This window comes from Scyliorhinus torazame, chromosome 6, assembly GCF_047496885.1.
Source record: "Scyliorhinus torazame isolate Kashiwa2021f chromosome 6, sScyTor2.1, whole genome shotgun sequence".
Taxonomy (NCBI): Eukaryota; Metazoa; Chordata; class Chondrichthyes; order Carcharhiniformes; family Scyliorhinidae; genus Scyliorhinus; species Scyliorhinus torazame.
Genome location: NC_092712.1, coordinates 33,769,571 through 33,787,524, shown reverse-complemented (window position 1 = coordinate 33,787,524; position 17,954 = coordinate 33,769,571). Strand labels below are relative to the sequence as shown.

The window sequence follows — 17,954 nt, the reverse complement described above, 5'->3', positions numbered from 1 at the left end:
ATGAGGGGGCTGTGAGGGGGAGGGTGTAGGATGAGGGGGCAGTGAAGGGGCTCCCAGCTGGCCTGGGTTGGCTATAGAATGGACAGAACGAAAGTGCTTTTTCTGGGAAATGCCAATCCTTTCGGGAAAGGTTTGCATTGCAGTCTGTATTCGTTTGCTATGTTGAATTTATTATTGTTACTCACAGAGAACATGAGCCGACAGAGCTTTGAGCCCAGTGTCAAACAAGGATGGTCATATATCGGCCGGAAAATGGTAAGTCCCTGAATGGAGTAACGGGATTTTGTGACGCTGCATCACTGATCCCGAGTGTCGGGTTGACTGGGTCATAGGCACCAGGCTCGAATTGTAAAGGGGTTGACTGGCCGTTGACCTGAGAAAGGGGCTTGATGCACGATGGAGGTGGGCAGTTTGGAGAGAGATCTGTCGGGAGGCCATCCCAGAGCTGAGGGCCAGCAGCTAAAGGTACGATCGCCATCAGCGTAGTGATTCAAATCGAGGAGGCGCAAGAGGCCGGAGGCCGGAATCACAGGAGCGTGGAGAGATCTCGGGGAGGGTCGTGGGGATGAGAAATTGGGAAGGAGCGAAGGGCCTGGAGCAACCAGTAATGATAAACTGATTCTGTAGAATCGAAAAGTGTATCTGGAAAAATGGCCAATTGCATTCATCTTACATCTGTTTGGATATGGGGGGAGTTTGGCAAAATGGTATCTAGCTGGATGATCTGTCTGAATGGTGGAGAAGGCTTGATGGGCAGAATGGCCACTCTTGCTCCTATCTCCCTCTCCTGAGTTGGATTTTGTAGAATTGCACATTTGGCTAAAACTAGTCTCAGTTTAATGTTGACACCCAGCTTCCAATAAGGTGCTGGAAGTACCTGGAAATTGGTACTGTGTACGTTCCCTCGGCCGCAGAAAAATACTTTCACTGTACTTCGGTACATGTGACAATATCAAAGCAACACAAGAAGTGACGGAGTGTGGCGTTTTTAGGACGAGGTACTTGTCTGTGCTCCAGGTCTGCTTACACAGCACTCCCATTGTTTTCCTCAACATCCAGTCGTGTACAGCTGCTAATTCTCCCCTTTAATCCTCACTCTGCACTTTCTCTCTTTCTCCTTCTCATCATCTTATTTCATTTCTAATAACATCAGTTACAGCGAATGGAAGGTTAAGCTATCTGATTCAGGGCCAGTCCTGAACCCAAGGCTTAGCTGTCATGATTTTTTTTTAAATCCCACTCTTCTGTGTTGATCACTTCTGCCCCATTGCTTTATCAGCTTTGCTACGTCAACTGTCACAGAGCGGTTGCAGGCCCTCGCCAGCAGATGGCGAGACAGAACAAGTTGCTGAAGTCCCTTTTCCCAACTCGGCAATTGTTGTGCATCGATATTCATCACCCAGTGATGGTACCAAGTAGGAGCATCTCCGGTTCAGTCCACAGCCTGTGCTGGGTTACCTTATATATTTGAGTGAAATCACATCTCATTCTGCGTAACTCCAATAGGAGAAGTATTAGGGAGAAGGGCAGTAAATTGCAGAGGGGGGGCAGTACGTTGGGGAGGGTTTAGGGAGAGGAGCAAAACCAGGAACCATAAATTTCAGATATTCACAAAAACAATCCAAGAGAAAGTTTACATGAAACTGTTTTGCCAGTGATAGGATGGTCAGTGATGGGGGGGTCAGTGATAGGGGGGTCAGTGATAGGGGGGTCAGTGAAAGGATGGTCAGTGATAGGGGGGGTCAGTGATAGGGGGGTCAGTGATAGGGGGGTCAGTGATAGGGGGGTCAGTGATAGGGGGGTCAGTGATAGGGGGGGTCAGTGATAGGATGGTCAGTGATAGGGGGGGTCAGTGATAGGATGGTCAGTGATAGGGGGGTCAGTGATAGAGGGGTCAGTGATAGGGGGGTCAGTGATAGGGGGGTCAGTGGTAGGGGGGGTCAGTGATAGGATGGTCAGTGATAGGGGGGGTCAGTGATAGGATGGTCAGTGATAGGGGGGTCAGTGATAGGGGGGTCAGTGATAGGGGGGTTAGTGATAGGAGGGTCAGTGATAGGGGGGTCAGTGATAGGGGGGTCAGTGATAGGATGGTCAGTGATAGGGGGGGTCAGTGATAGGATGGTCAGTGATAGGAGGGGTCAGTGATAGGGGGGTCAGTGATAGGATGGTCAGTGATAGGGGGGGTCAGTGATAGGATGGTCAGTGATAGGAGGGGTCAGTGATAGGGGGGTCAGTGATAGGATGGTCAGTGATAGGGGGGGTCAGTGATAGGCGGGTCAGTGATAGGGGGGTCAGTGATAGGGGGGTCAGTGATAGGGGGGGTCAGTGATAGGGGGGTCAGTGATAGGAGGGTCAGTGATAGGATGGTCAGTGATAGGGGGGGTCAGTGATAGGGGGGGTCAGTGATAGGATGGTCAGTGATAGGGGGGGTCAGTGATAGGGGGGTCAGAGATAGGGGGGTCAGTGATAGGGGGGGTCAGTGATTGGGGGGTCAGTGATAGGGGGGGTCAGTGATAGGATGGTCAGTGATAGGATGGTCAGTGATAGGGGGGTCAGTGATAGGGGGGTCAGTGATAGGATGGTCAGTGATAGGGGGGTCAGTGATAAGATGGTCAGTGATAGGATGGTCAGTGATAGGGGGGGTCAGTGATAGGGGGGGTCAGTGATAGGAGGGTCAGTGATAGGAGGGTCAGTGATAGGGGGGGTCAGTGATAGGATGGTCAGTGATAGGATGGTCAGTGATAGGGGGGTCAGTGATAGGGGGGGTCAGTGATAGGGGGGTCAGTGATAGGATGATCAGTGATAGGGGGGGTCAGTGATAGGGGGGTCAGTGATAGGGGGGTCAGTCATAGGGGGGTCAGTGATAGGATGGTCAGTGATAGGGGGGTCAGTGATAGGGGGGGTCAGTGATAGGGGGGTCAGTAATAGGGGGGGTCAGTGATAGGGGGTCAGTAATAGGGGGGTCAGTGATAGGGGGGGTCAGTGATAGGATGGTCAGTGATAGGATCGTCAGTGATAGGGGGGGTCAGTGATAGGATGGTCAGTGATAGGATGGTCAGTGATAGGGGGGGTCAGTGATAGGGGGGTCAGTAATAGGGGGGTCAGTGATAGGATGGTCAGTGATAGGGGGGGTCAGTGATAGGGGGGTCAGTGATAGGGGGGTCAGTGATAGGAGGGTCAGTGATAGGGGGGTCAGTGATAGGGGGGTCAGTGATAGGATGGTCAGTGATAGGGGGGTCAGTGATAGGGGGGGTCAGTGATAGGGGGGTCAGTGATAGGGGGGTCAGTGATAGGGGGGTCAGTGATAGGGGGGTCAGTGATAGGGGGGTCAGTGTTAGGATGGTCAGTGATAGGGGGGGTCAGTGATAGGGGGGTCAGTGATAGGGTGGTCAGTGATAGGGGGGTCAGTGATAGGATGGTCAGTGATAGGGGGGGTCAGTGATAGGGGGGGTCAGTGATAGGGGGGGTCAGTGATAGGGGGGTCAGTGATAGGGGGGTCAGTGATAGGGGGGTCAGTGATAGGGGGGGTCAGTGATAGGGGGGTCAGTGATAGGGGGGTCAGTGATAGGGGGGGTCAGTGATAGGATGGTCAGTGATAGGGGGGGTCAGTGATAGGATGGTCAGTGATAGGATGGTCAGTGATAGGGGGGTCAGTGATAGGGGGGGTCAGTGATAGGGGGGTCAGTGATAGGGGGGGTCAGTGATAGGATGGTCAGTGATAGGGGGGTCAGTGATAGGGGGGGTCAGTGATAGGGGGGGTCAGTGATAGGGGGGGTCAGTGATGGGGGGTCAGTGATAGGGGGGTCAGTGATAGGGGGGGTCAGTGATAGGGGGGTCAGTGATAGGGGGGGTCAGTGATAGGGGGGTCAGTGATGGGGGGGTCAGTGATAGGGAGGTCAGTGATAGGGTGGTCAGTGATAGGGGGGGTCAGTGATAGGATGATCAGTGATTGGGGGGGTCAGTGATAGGATGGTCCGTGATAGGATGGTCAGTGATAGGGGGGTCAGTGATAGGATGGTCAGTGATAGGGGGGGTCAGTGATAGGATGATCAGTGATTGGGGGGGTCCGTGATAGGATGGTCAGTGATAGGGGGGTCAGTGATAGCATGGTCAGTGATAGGGGGGGTCAGTGATAGGATGGTCAGTGATAGGGGGGTCAGTGATAGGATGGTCAGTGATAGGGGGTCAGTGATAGGATGGTCAGTGATAGGGGGGTCAGTGATAGGGGGGGTCAGTGATAGGATGGTCAGTGATAGGGGGGTCAGTGATAGGGGGGTCAGTGACGGGGGTCAGTGATAGGGGGGGTCAGTGATAGGGGGGGTCAGTGATAGGATGGTCAGTGTTAGGGGGGGTCAGTGATAGGGGGGGTCAGTGATAGGGGGGCTCAGTGATAGGGGGGGTCAGTGATAGGGGGGTCAGTGATTGGGGGGTCAGTGATAGGGGGGGTCAGTGATAGGATGGTCAGTGATAGGATGGTCAGTGATAGGGGGGGTCAGTGATAGGATGGTCAGTGATAGGGGGGTCAGTGATAGGGGGGGTCAGTGATAGGGCGGGTCAGTGATAGGATGGTCAGTGATAGGGGGGGTCAGTGATAGGATCGTCAGTGATAGGGGGGGTCAGTGATAGGGGGGGTCAGTGATAGGATGGTCAGTGATAGGGGGGGTCAGTGATAGGATGGTCAGTGATAGGGGGGGTCAGTGATAGGATGGTCAGTGATAGGGGGGGTCAGTGATAGGGGGGGGTCAGTGATAGGGGGGGTCAGTGAGAGGGGGGGTCAGTGAGAGGATGGTCAGTGTTAGGATGGTCAGTGATAGGGGGGGTCAGTGATAGGGGGGGTCAGTGATAGGGGGGGTCAGTGAAAGGATGGTCAGTGTTAGGATGGTCAGTGATAGGGGGGGTCAGTGTTAGGATGGTCAGTGATAGGGGGGGTCAGTGTTAGGATGGTCAGTGATAGGGGGGGTCAGTGATAGGATCGTCAGTGATAGGGGGGGTCAGTGATGGGGGGGTCAGTGATAGGATGGTCAGTGATAGGGGGGGTCAGTGATAGGATGGTCAGTGATAGGGGGGTCAGTGATAGGGGGGTCAGTGATAGGGGGGGTCAGTGATGGGGGTCAGTGATGGGGGTCAGTGATGGGATGGTCAGTGATAGGATGGTCAGTGATAGGGGGGGTCAGTGATAGGATGGTCAGTGATAGGGGGGGTCAGTAATAGGGGGGGTCAGTGATAGGGGGGTCAGTGATAGGATGGTCAGTGATAGGGGGGGTCAGTGATAGGGGGGTCAGTGATAGGGGGGTCAGTGATAGGATGGTCAGTGATAGGGGGGTCAGTGATAGGGGGGTCAGTGATAGGGGGGTCAGTGATAGGGGGGTCAGTGATAGGGGGGTCAGTGATAGGGGGGGTCAGTGATAGGATGGTCAGTGATAGGAGGGTCAGTGATAGGGGGGGTCAGTGATAGGGGGGTCAGTGATAGGGGGGGTCAGTGATAGGGGGGTCAGTGATAGGATGGTCAGTGATGGGATGGTCAGTGATAGGGGGGGTCAGTGATAGGGGGGGTCAGTGACGGGGGGTCAGTGACAGGGGGGGTCAGTGACAGGGGGGGTCAGTGATAGGGGGGGTCACTGATAGGATGGTCAGTGATAGGGGGGGTCAGTGATAGGGGGGGTCAGTGATAGGGGGGTCAGTGATTGGGGGGTCAGTGATAGGATGGTCAGTGTTAGGATGGTCAGTGATAGGGAGGTCAGTGATAGGGGGGTCAGTGATAGGGGGGTCAGTGATAGGGGGGCTCAGTGATAGGGGGGGTCAGTGATAGGGGGGTCAGTGATAGGGGGGGTCAGTGATAGGTGGGTCAGTGATAGGATGGTCAGTGATAGGGGGGTCAGTGATAGGGGGGCTCAGTGATAGGGGGGGTCAGTGATAGGGGGGTCAGTGATTGGGGGGGTCAGTGATAGGGGGGTCAGTGATAGGGGGGGTCAGTGATAGGGGGGGCAGTGATAGGATGGTCAGTGATAGGGGGGGTCAGTGATAGGGGGGCTCAGTGATAGGGGGGGTCAGTGATAGGGGGGTCAGTGATAGGATGGTCAGTGATAGGATGGTCAGTGATAGGATGGTCAGTGATAGGAGGGTCAGTGATAGGAGGGTCAGTGATAGGATGGTCAGTGATAGGATGGTCAGTGATAGGGGGGTCAGTGATAGGGGGGTCAGTGATAGAATGGTCAGTGATAGGGGGGGTCAGTGATAGGATGGTCAGTGATAGGAGGGGTCAGTGATAGGGGGGTCAGTGATAGGATGGTCAGTGATAGGGGGGGTCAGTGATAGGATGGTCAGTGATAGGAGGGGTCAGTGATAGGGGGGGTCAGTGATAGGCGGGTCAGTGATAGGGGGGTCAGTGATAGGGGGGGTCAGTGATAGGGGGGGTCAGTGATAGGGGGGGTCAGTGATAGGGGGGGTCAGTGATAGGATGGTCACTGATAGGGGGGTCAGTGATAGGATGGTCAGTGATAGGGGGGGTCAGTGATAGGGGGGTCAGAGATAGGGGGGTCAGTGATTGGGGGGTCAGTGATTGGGGGGTCAGTTATAGGGGGGGTCAGTGATAGGATGGTCAGTGATAGGATGGTCAGTGATAGGGGGGTCAGTGATAGGGGGGTCAGTGATAGGATGGTCAGTGATAGGGGGGTCAGTGATAGGATGGTCAGTGATAGGATGGTCAGTGATAGGGGGGGTCAGTGATAGGGGGGTCAGTGATAGGGGGGGTCAGTGATAGGGGGGGTCAGTGATAGGATGGTCAGTGATAGGATGGTCAGTGATAGGGGGGTCAGTGATAGGGGGGTCAGTGATAGGGTGGTCAGTGATAGGGGGGTCAGTGATCGGGGGGTCAGTGATAGGGGGGTCAGTGATCGGATGGTCAGTGATAGGGGGGTCAGTGATAGGGGGGTCAGTGATAGGAGGGTCAGTGATAGGAGGGTCAGTGATAGGGGGGGTCAGTGATAGGGGGGGTCAGTGATAGGATGGTCAGTGATAGGGGGGTCAGTGATAGGGGGGGTCAGTGATAGGGGGGTCAGTGATAGGGGGGTCAGTGATAGGATGATCAGTGATAGGGGGGGTCAGTGATAGGGGGGTCAGTGATAGGGGGGTCAGTGATAGGATGGTCAGTGATAGGGGGGTTAGTGATAGGGGGGGTCAGTGATAGGGGGGTCAGTAATAGGGGGGTCAGTGATAGGATGGTCAGTGATAGGATGGTCAGTGATAGGGGGGTCAGTGATAGGGGGGGTCAGTGATAGGGGGGTCAGTAATAGGGGGGTCAGTGATAGGATGGTCAGTGATAGGGGGGGTCAGTGATAGGGGGGTCAGTGATAGGGGGGTCAGTGATAGGATGGTCAGTGATAGGGGGGTCAGTGATAGGGGGGTCAGTGATGGGGGGTCAGTAATAGGGGGGTCAGTGATAGGATGATCAGTGATAGGGGGGGTCAGTGATAGGGGGGTCAGTGATAGGGGGGTCAGTGATAGGATGGTCAGTGATAGGGGGGTCAGTGATAGGGGGGTCAGTGATAGGGGGGTCAGTGATAGGGGGGTCAGTGATAGGGGGGTCAGTGATAGGGGGGGTCAGTGATAGGGGGGTCAGTGATAGGGGGGGTCAGTGATAGGGGGGTCAGTGATAGGGGGGGTCAGTGATAGGGGGGGTCAGTGATAGGGGGGTCAGTGATAGGGGGGGGGTCAGTGATAGGATGGTCAGTGATAGGGGGGTCAGTAATAGGGGGGGTCAGTGATAGGATGGTCAGTGATAGGGGGGTCAGTGATAGGGGGGTCAGTGATAGGATGGTCAGTGATAGGGGGGTCAGTGATAGGGGGGTCAGTGATAGGAGGGTCAGTGATAGGAGGGTCAGTGATAGGGGGGGTCAGTGATGGGGGTCAGTGATGGGGGTCAGTGATGGGATGGTCAGTGATAGGATGGTCAGTGATAGGGGGGGTCAGTGATAGGATGGTCAGTGATAGGGGGGGTCAGTAATAGGGGGGGTCAGTGATAGGGGGGTCAGTGATAGGATGGTCAGTGATAGGGGGGGTCAGTGATAGGGGGGTCAGTGATAGGGGGGTCAGTGATAGGATGGTCAGTGATAGGGGGGTCAGTGATAGGGGGGTCAGTGATAGGGGGGTCAGTGATAGGGGGGTCAGTGATAGGGGGGGTCAGTGATAGGATGGTCAGTGATAGGAGGGTCAGTGATAGGGGGGGTCAGTGATAGGGGGGTCAGTGATAGGGGGGGTCAGTGATAGGGGGGTCAGTGATAGGATGGTCAGTGATGGGATGGTCAGTGATAGGGGGGGTCAGTGATAGGGGGGGTCAGTGACGGGGGGTCAGTGACAGGGGGGGTCAGTGACAGGGGGGGTCAGTGATAGGGGGGGTCACTGATAGGATGGTCAGTGATAGGGGGGGTCAGTGATAGGGGGGGTCAGTGATAGGGGGGTCAGTGATTGGGGGGTCAGTGATAGGATGGTCAGTGTTAGGATGGTCAGTGATAGGGAGGTCAGTGATAGGGGGGTCAGTGATAGGGGGGTCAGTGATAGGGGGGCTCAGTGATAGGGGGGGTCAGTGATAGGGGGGTCAGTGATAGGGGGGGTCAGTGATAGGTGGGTCAGTGATAGGATGGTCAGTGATAGGGGGGTCAGTGATAGGGGGGCTCAGTGATAGGGGGGGTCAGTGATAGGGGGGTCAGTGATTGGGGGGGTCAGTGATAGGGGGGTCAGTGATAGGGGGGGTCAGTGATAGGGGGGGCAGTGATAGGATGGTCAGTGATAGGGGGGGTCAGTGATAGGGGGGCTCAGTGATAGGGGGGGTCAGTGATAGGGGGGTCAGTGATAGGATGGTCAGTGATAGGATGGTCAGTGATAGGATGGTCAGTGATAGGAGGGTCAGTGATAGGAGGGTCAGTGATAGGATGGTCAGTGATAGGATGGTCAGTGATAGGGGGGTCAGTGATAGGGGGGTCAGTGATAGGATGGTCAGTGATAGGGGGGGTCAGTGATAGGATGGTCAGTGATAGGAGGGGTCAGTGATAGGGGGGTCAGTGATAGGATGGTCAGTGATAGGGGGGGTCAGTGATAGGATGGTCAGTGATAGGAGGGGTCAGTGATAGGGGGGGTCAGTGATAGGCGGGTCAGTGATAGGGGGGTCAGTGATAGGGGGGGTCAGTGATAGGGGGGGTCAGTGATAGGGGGGGTCAGTGATAGGGGGGGTCAGTGATAGGATGGTCACTGATAGGGGGGTCAGTGATAGGATGGTCAGTGATAGGGGGGGTCAGTGATAGGGGGGTCAGAGATAGGGGGGTCAGTGATTGGGGGGTCAGTGATTGGGGGGTCAGTTATAGGGGGGGTCAGTGATAGGATGGTCAGTGATAGGATGGTCAGTGATAGGGGGGTCAGTGATAGGGGGGTCAGTGATAGGATGGTCAGTGATAGGGGGGTCAGTGATAGGATGGTCAGTGATAGGATGGTCAGTGATAGGGGGGGTCAGTGATAGGGGGGTCAGTGATAGGGGGGGTCAGTGATAGGGGGGGTCAGTGATAGGATGGTCAGTGATAGGATGGTCAGTGATAGGGGGGTCAGTGATAGGGGGGTCAGTGATAGGGGGGTCAGTGATAGGGGGGTCAGTGATCGGGGGGTCAGTGATAGGGGGGTCAGTGATAGGATGGTCAGTGATAGGGGGGTCAGTGATAGGGGGGTCAGTGATAGGAGGGTCAGTGATAGGAGGGTCAGTGATAGGGGGGGTCAGTGATAGGGGGGGTCAGTGATAGGATGGTCAGTGATAGGGGGGTCAGTGATAGGGGGGGGTCAGTGATAGGGGGGTCAGTGATAGGGGGGTCAGTGATAGGATGATCAGTGATAGGGGGGGTCAGTGATAGGGGGGTCAGTGATAGGGGGGTCAGTGATAGGATGGTCAGTGATAGGGGGGTTAGTGATAGGGGGGGTCAGTGATAGGGGGGTCAGTAATAGGGGGGTCAGTGATAGGGTGGTCAGTGATAGGATGGTCAGTGATAGGGGGGTCAGTGATAGGGGGGGTCAGTGATAGGGGGGTCAGTAATAGGGGGGTCAGTGATAGGATGGTCAGTGATAGGGGGGGTCAGTGATAGGGGGGTCAGTGATAGGGGGGTCAGTGATAGGATGGTCAGTGATAGGGGGGTCAGTGATAGGGGGGTCAGTGATGGGGGGTCAGTAATAGGGGGGTCAGTGATAGGATGATCAGTGATAGGGGGGGTCAGTGATAGGGGGGTCAGTGATAGGGGGGTCAGTGATAGGGGGGTCAGTGATAGGGGGGTCAGTGATAGGGGGGTCAGTGATAGGGGGGTCAGTGATAGGGGGGTCAGTGATAGGGGGGGTCAGTGATAGGGGGGTCAGTGATAGGGGGGGTCAGTGATAGGGGGGTCAGTGATAGGGGGGGTCAGTGATAGGGGGGGTCAGTGATAGGGGGGTCAGTGATACGGGGGGGGTCAGTGATAGGATGGTCAGTGATAGGGGGGTCAGTGATAGGGGGGGTCAGTGATAGGATGGTCAGTGATAGGGGGGTCAGTGATAGGGGGGTCAGTGATAGGATGGTCAGTGATAGGGGGGTCAGTGATAGGGGGGTCAGTGATAGGAGGGTCAGTGATAGGAGGGTCAGTGATAGGGGGGGTCAGTGATAGGGGGGTCAGTGATAGGATGGTCAGTGATAGGGGGGTCATTGATAGGGGGGGTCAGTGATAGGGGGGTCAGTGATAGGGGGGTCAGTGATAGGATGATCAGTGATAGGGGGGGTCAGTGATAGGGGGGTCAGTGATAGGGGGGTCAGTGATAGGATGGTCAGTGATAGGGGGGTTAGTGATAGGGGGGGTCAGTGATAGGGGGGTCAGTGATAGGGGGGGTCAGTGATAGGATGATCAGTGATAGGGGGGGTCCGTGATAGGATGGTCAGTGATAGGGGGGTCAGTGATAGGATGGTCAGTGATAGGGGGGTCAGTGATAGGGGGGTCAGTGATAGGATGGTCAGTGATAGGGGGGGTCAGTGATAGGGGGGGTCAGTGACAGGGGGGGTCAGTGACAGGGGGGTCAGTGACAGGGGGGGTCAGTGATAGGGGGGGTCACTGATAGGATGGTCAGTGATAGGGGGGGTCAGTGATAGGGGGGGTCAGTGATAGGGGGGTCATTGATAGGGGGGGTCAGTTATAGGGGGCTCAGTGATAGGATGGTCAGTGATAGGGGGGTCAGTGATAGGATGGTCAGTGATAGGGGGCTCAGTGATAGGGGGCTCAGTGATAGGGGGGGTCAGTGATAGGGGGGGTCAGTGATAGGGGGGTCAGTGATAGGGGGGGTCAGTGATTGGGAGGTCAGTGATAGGGGGGTCAGTGATAGGGGGGGTCAGTGATAGGGGGGGTCAGTGATAGGGGGGTCAGTGATAGGCGGGTCAGTGATAGGATGGTCAGTGATAGGCGGGTCAGTGATAGGATGGTCAGTGATAGGGGGGTCAGTGATAGGGGGCTCAGTGATAGGGGGGTCAGTGATAGGGGGGGTCAGTGATAGGGGGGGTCAGTGATAGGGGGGGTCAGTGATTGGGGGGTCAGTGATAGGGGGGGGTCAGTGATAGGGGGGGTCAGTGATAGGGGGGGTCAGTGATTGGGGGGTCAGTGATAGGGGGGTCAGTGATAGGCGGGTCAGTGATAGGGGGGGTCAGTGATAGGGGGGGTCAGTGATAGGGGGGGTCAGTGATTGGGGGGTCAGTGATAGGGGGGGTCAGTGATAGGCGGGTCAGTGATAGGATGGTCAGTGATAGGGGGCTCAGTGATAGGGGGGGTCAGTGATAGGGGGGTCAGTGAAAGGGGGGGTCAGTGATTGGGGGGTCAGTGATAGGGGGGTCAGTGATAGGGGGGTCAGTGATAGGGGGGGTCAGTGATAGGGGGGGTCAGTGATAGGGGGGGTCAGTGATTGGGGGGTCAGTGATGGGGGGTCAGTGATAGGGGGGTCAGTGATAGGGGGGGTCAGTGATAGGGGGGGTCAGTGATTGGGGGGTCAGTGATAGGGGGGTCAGTGATAGGGGGGGTCAGTGATAGGGGGGGTCAGTGAGAGGATGGTCAGTGTTAGGATGGTCAGTGATAGGAGGGGTCAGTGATAGGATCGTCAGTGATAGGGGGGGTCAGTGATAGGGGGGGTCAGTGATAGGATGGTCAGTGATAGGGGGGGTCAGTGATAGGATGGTCAGTGATAGGGGGGGTCAGTGATAGGATGGTCAGTGATAGGGGGGGTCAGTGATAGGGGGGGGTCAGTGATAGGGGGGGTCAGTGATAGGGGGGGTCAGTGTTAGGATGGTCAGTGTTAGGATGGTCAGTGATGGGGGGGTCAGTGATAGGGGGGGGTCAGTGATAGGGGGGGTCAGTGATAGGGGGGGTCAGTGAGAGGATGGTCAGTGTTAGGATGGTCAGTGATAGGGGGGGTCAGTGTTAGGATGGTCAGTGATAGGGGGGGTCAGTGATAGGATCGTCAGTGATAGGGGGGGTCAGTGATGGGGGGGTCAGTGATAGGATGGTCAGTGATAGGGGGGGTCAGTGATAGGATGGTCAGTGATAGGGGGGTCAGTGATAGGGGGGTCAGTGATAGGGGGGGTCAGTGATGGGGGGTCAGTGATGGGATGGTCAGTGATAGGATGGTCAGTGATAGGGGGGGTCAGTGATAGGATGGTAAGTGATAGGGGGGGTCAGTGATAGGGGGGTCAGTGATAGGATGGTCAGTGATAGGGGGGGTCAGTGATAGGGGGGTCAGTGATAGGGGGGTCAGTGATAGGATGGTCAGTGATAGGGGGGTCAGTGATAGGGGGGTCAGTGATAGGGGGGTCAGTGATAGGGGGGTCAGTGATAGGGGGGTCAGTGATAGGGGGGTCAGTGATGGGGGGTCAGAGGGGGGTCAGTGATAGGATGGTCAGTGATAGGGGGGGTCAGTGACGGGGGTCAGTGATAGGGGGGGTCAGTGATAGGATGGTCAGTGATAGGGGGGTCAGTGATAGGGGGGTCAGTGATAGGGGGGTCAGTGATAGGGGGGTCAGTGATAGGGGGGTCAGTGATGGGGGGTCAGAGGGGGGTCAGTGATAGGATGGTCAGTGATAGGGGGGGTCAGTGACGGGGGTCAGTGATAGGGGGGGTCAGTGATAGGATGGTCAGTGATAGGGGGGGTCAGTGATAGGGGGGTCAGTGATAGGATGGTCAGTGATAGGGGGGTCAGTGATAGGGGGGGTCAGTGATAGGGGGGGGTCAGTGATAGGGGGGGTCAGTGATAGGGGGGGGTCAGTGATAGGGGGGGGTCAGTGATAGGGGGGGGTCAGTGATAGGGGAGGTCAGTGATAGGGGGGGTCAGTGATAGGGGGGTCAGTGATTGGGGGGGTCAGTGATAGGGGGGGGTCAGTGATGGGGGGGGTCAGTGATAGGGGGGGTCAGTGATAGGGGGGGTCAGTGATAGGGGGGGGTCAGTGATAGGGGGGGGCAGTGATAGGGGGGGGGTCAGTGATAGGGGGGGGGTCAGTGATAGGGGGGGGTCAGTGATAGGGGGGGGTCAGTGATAGGGGGGGGTCAGTGATAGGGGGGGGGTCAGTGATAGGGGGGGGTCAGTGATAGGGGGGGGTAAGTGATAGGGGGGGGTCAGTGATAGGGGGGGGGTCAGTGATAGGGGGGGGGTCAGTGATAGGGGGGGGTCAGTGATAGGGGGGGGGTCAGTGATAGGGGGGGGTCAGTGATAGGGGGGGGTCAGTGATAGGGGGGGGGTCAGTGATAGGGGGGGGGTCAGTGATAGGGGGGGGTCAGTGATAGGGGGGGGGTCAGTGATAGGGGGGGGGTCAGTGATAGGGGGGTGGTCAGTGATAGGGGGGGGTCAGTGATAGGGGGGGGTCAGTGATAGGGGGGGTCAGTGATAGGGGGGTCAGTGATTGGATCGTCAGTGATTGGATCGTCAGTGATAGGATGGTCAGTGATAGGGGGGTCAGTGATAGGATGGTCAGTGTTAGGGGGCTCAGTGATAGGGGGGGTCAGTGATAGGGGGGGTCAGTGATAGGGGGTCAGTGATAGGGGGGGTCAGTGATAGGGGGGTCAGTGATTGGATCGTCAGTGATAGGGGGGTCAGTGATAGGGGGGGTCAGTGATAGGGGGGTCAGTGATAGGATGGTCAGTGTTAGGGGGGTCAGTGACAGGATGGTCAGTGATAGGGGGGTCAGTGATAGGGGGGGTCAGTGATAGGGGGGTCAGTGATTGGGGGGTCAGTGATAGGATCGTCAGTGTTAGGGGGGTCAGTGATAGGGGGGTCAGTGACAGGATGGTCAGTGATAGGGGGGTCAGTGATAGGGGGGTCAGTTATAGGGGGGGTCAGTGATAGGGGGGGTCAGTGATAGGGGGGGGGTCAGTGATAGGATGGTCAGTGATAGGATGGTCAGTGATTGGGGGGGTCAGTGATAGGGGGGTCAGTGATTGGGGGGTCAGTGATAGGATCGTCAGTGTTAGGGGGGTCAGTGATAGGGGGGTCAGTGACAGGATGGTCAGTGATAGGGGGGTCAGTGATAGGGGGGGTCAGTGATAGGGGGGGTCAGTGATAGGGGGGGGGTCAGTGATAGGATGGTCAGTGATAGGATGGTCAGTGATAGGGGGGGTCAGTGATAGGGGGGGTCAGTGATTGGGGGCGTCAGTGATAGGGGGGTCAGTGATAGGACGGTCAGTGATAGGACGGTCAGTGATAGGATGGTCAGTGTTAGGGGGGTCAGTGATAGGGGGGTCAGTGATAGGATCGTCAGTGATAGGGAGGTCAGTGATAGGATGGTCAGTGATGGGGGGGTCAGTGATAGGGGGGGTCAGTGATAGGGGGGGTCAGTGATAGGGGGGGTCAGTGATAGGGGGGTCAGTGATTGGGGGGTCAGTGATAGGGGGGGTCAGTGATAGGGGGGGTCAGTGATAGGGGGGGTCAGTGATAGGGGGGTCAGTGATAGGGGGGTCAGTGATTGGGGGGGTCAGTGATAGGGGGGTCAGTGATTGGGGGGTCAGTGATAGGATGGTCAGTGTTAGGGGGGTCAGTGATAGGGGGGTCAGTGACAGGATGGTCAGTGATAGGGGGGGTCAGTGATAGGGGGGGTCAGTGATAGGGGGGGTCAGTGATAGGGGGGGTCAGTGATAGGGGGGGGGTCAGTGATAGGATGGTCAGTGATAGGATGGTCAGTGATTGGGGGGGTCAGTGATAGGATGGTCAGTGATAGGATGGTCAGTGATAGGGGGGTCAGTGATAGGGGGGGTCAGTGATAGGGGGGGTCAGTGATAGGAGGGACAGTGATAGGGGGGGTCAGTGATAGGGGGGGTCAGTGATAGGGGGGGTCAGTGATAGGGGGGGTCAGTGATAGGATGGTCAGTGATAGGATGGTCAGTGATTGGGGGGGTCAGTGATAGGATGGTCAGTGATAGGGGGGGTCAGTGATAGGAGGGACAGTGATAGGATGGTCAGTGATAGGGGGGGTCAGTGATAGGCGGGTCAGTGATAGGGGGGGGTCAGTGATAGGATGGTCAGTGATAGGATGGTCACTGATAGGGGGGGTCAGTGATAGGGGGGGTCAGTGATAGGGGGGGGTCAGTGATAGGGGGGGGTCAGTGATTGGGGGGGTCAGTGATAGGGGGGGTCAGTGATAGGGGGGGGTCAGTGATAGGGGGGGTCAGTGATAGGGGGGGGGTCAGTGATGGGGGGGGGTCAGTGATAGGGGGGGTCAGTGATAGGAGGGGGGTCACTGATAGGAGGGGGGTCAGTGATAGGGGGGGGTCAGTGATGGGGGGGGTCAGTGATAGGGGGGGGTCAGTGATAGGGGGGGGTCAGTGATAGGGGGGGGTCAGTGATAGGGGGGGGGTCAGTGATAGGGGGGGGTCAGTGATAGGGGGGGGTCAGTGATAGGGGGGTCAGTGATAGGGGGGTCAGTGATTGGATCGTCAGTGATAGGATGGTCAGTGATAGGGGGGTCAGTGATAGGATGGTCAGTGATAGGATGGTCAGTGTTAGGGGGGTCAGTGATAGGATGGTCAGTGATAGGATGGTCAGTGTTAGGGGGGTCAGTGATAGGGGGGGTCAGTGATAGGGGGTGTCAGTGATAGGGGGGTCAGTGATAGGGGGGGTCAGTGATAGGGGGGTCAGTGATTGGATCGTCAGTGATAGGGGGGTCAGTGATAGGGGGGGTCAGTGATAGGGGGGGTCAGTGATAGGGGGGTCAGTGATTGGGGGGTCAGTGATAGGATCGTCAGTGATAGGGAGGTCAGTGATAGGATGGTCAGTGATAGGGGGGGTCAGTGATAGGGGGGTCAGTGATAGGGGGGTCAGTGATAGGATCGTCAGTGATAGGGAGGTCAGTGATAGGGAGGTCAGTGATAGGATGGTCAGTGATAGGGGGGGTCAGTGATAGGGGGGGTCAGTGATAGGTGGGGTCAGTGATAGGATGGTCAGTGTTAGGGGGGTCAGTGATAGGGGGGTCAGTGATAGGATCGTCAGTGATAGGGAGGTCAGTGATAGGATGGTCAGTGATAGGGGGCGTCAGTGATAGGGGGGGTCAGTGATAGGATCGTCAGTGATAGGGGGGTCAGTGATAGGGGGGGTCAGTGATTGGGGGGTCAGTGATAGGATCGTCAGTGATAGGGGGGTCAGTGATAGGGGGGGTCAGTGATTGGGGGGTCAGTGATAGGATCGTCAGTGATAGGGGGGTCAGTGATAGGGGGGTCAGTGATAGGGGGGGTCAGTGATAGGATCGTCAGTGATAGGGGGGTCAGTGATAGGGGGCGTCAGTGATAGGGGGGGTCAGTGATAGGATCGTCAGTGATAGGGGGGGTCAGTGATAGGGGGGGTCAGTGATTGGGGGGTCAGTGATAGGATCGTCAGTGATAGGGGGGTCAGTGATAGGGGGGGTCAGTGATAGGGGGGTCAGTGATTGGGGGGTCAGTGATAGGATGGTCAGTGTTAGGGGGGTCAGTGATAGGGGGGTCAGTGACAGGATGGTCAGTGATAGGGGGGGTCAGTGATAGGGGGGGTCAGTGATAGGGGGGGTCAGTGATAGGGGGGGTCAGTGATAGGGGGGTGTCAGTGATAGGATGGTCAGTGATAGGATGGTCAGTGATTGGGGGGGTCAGTGATAGGGGGGTCAGTGATAGGGGGGTCAGTGATAGGATGGTCAGTGATAGGATGGTCAGTGATAGGAGGGGTGAGTGATAGGGGGGGTCAGTGATAGGGGGGTCAGTGATAGGGGGGTCAGTGATCGGGGGGGTCAGTGATGGGGGGGTGAGTGATAGGGGGGGTCAGTGATAGGGGGGGTCAGTGATAGGGGGGTCAGTGATCGGGGGGGTCAGTGATGGGGGGGTCAGTGATAGGGGGGTCATTGATAGGGGGGGTCAGTGATAGGATGGTCAGTGATAGGAGGCGTGAGTGATAGGGGGGGTCAGTGATAGGGGGTTCAGTGATAGGGGGGTCAGTGATAGGATGGTCAGTGTTAGGGGGGTCAGTGATAGGGGGGGTCAGTAATAGGGGGGGTCAGTGATAGGGGGGTCAGTGATAGGGGGGGTCAGTGATAGGGGGGTCAGTGATTGGATCGTCAGTGATAGGGGGGTCAGTGATAGGGGGGGTCAGTGATAGGGGGGTCAGTGATAGGATGGTCAGTGTTAGGGGGGTCAGTGACAGGATGGTCAGTGATAGGGGGGTCAGTGATGGGGGGGTCAGTGATAGGGGGGTCAGTGATTGGGGGGTCAGTGATAGGATCGTCAGTGTTAGGGGGGTCAGTGATAGGGGGGTCAGTGACAGGATGGTCAGTGATAGGGGGGTCAGTTATAGGGGGGGTCAGTGATAGGGGGGGTCAGTGATAGGGGGGGGGTCAGTGATAGGATGGTCAGTGATAGGATGGTCAGTGATTGGGGGGGTCAGTGATAGGGGGGTCAGTGATTGGGGGGTCAGTG

At 56.9% G+C, this 17,954-nt stretch overlaps 1 protein-coding gene across 2 annotated transcripts in view; it reads left to right on the top strand.

The window, feature by feature from the left end:
* Positions 1 to 17,954, top strand: part of hhatlb (hedgehog acyltransferase like, b) — a 176,516-nt gene that overhangs the window by 91,732 nt on the left and 66,830 nt on the right. For both annotated transcript variants that reach the window (XM_072508107.1, XM_072508106.1), the window contains exon 3: positions 188 to 255. In XM_072508107.1, the coding sequence (XP_072364208.1) occupies positions 188 to 255 (68 nt within the window). The remainder of the gene's footprint in view (positions 1 to 187; positions 256 to 17,954) is intronic.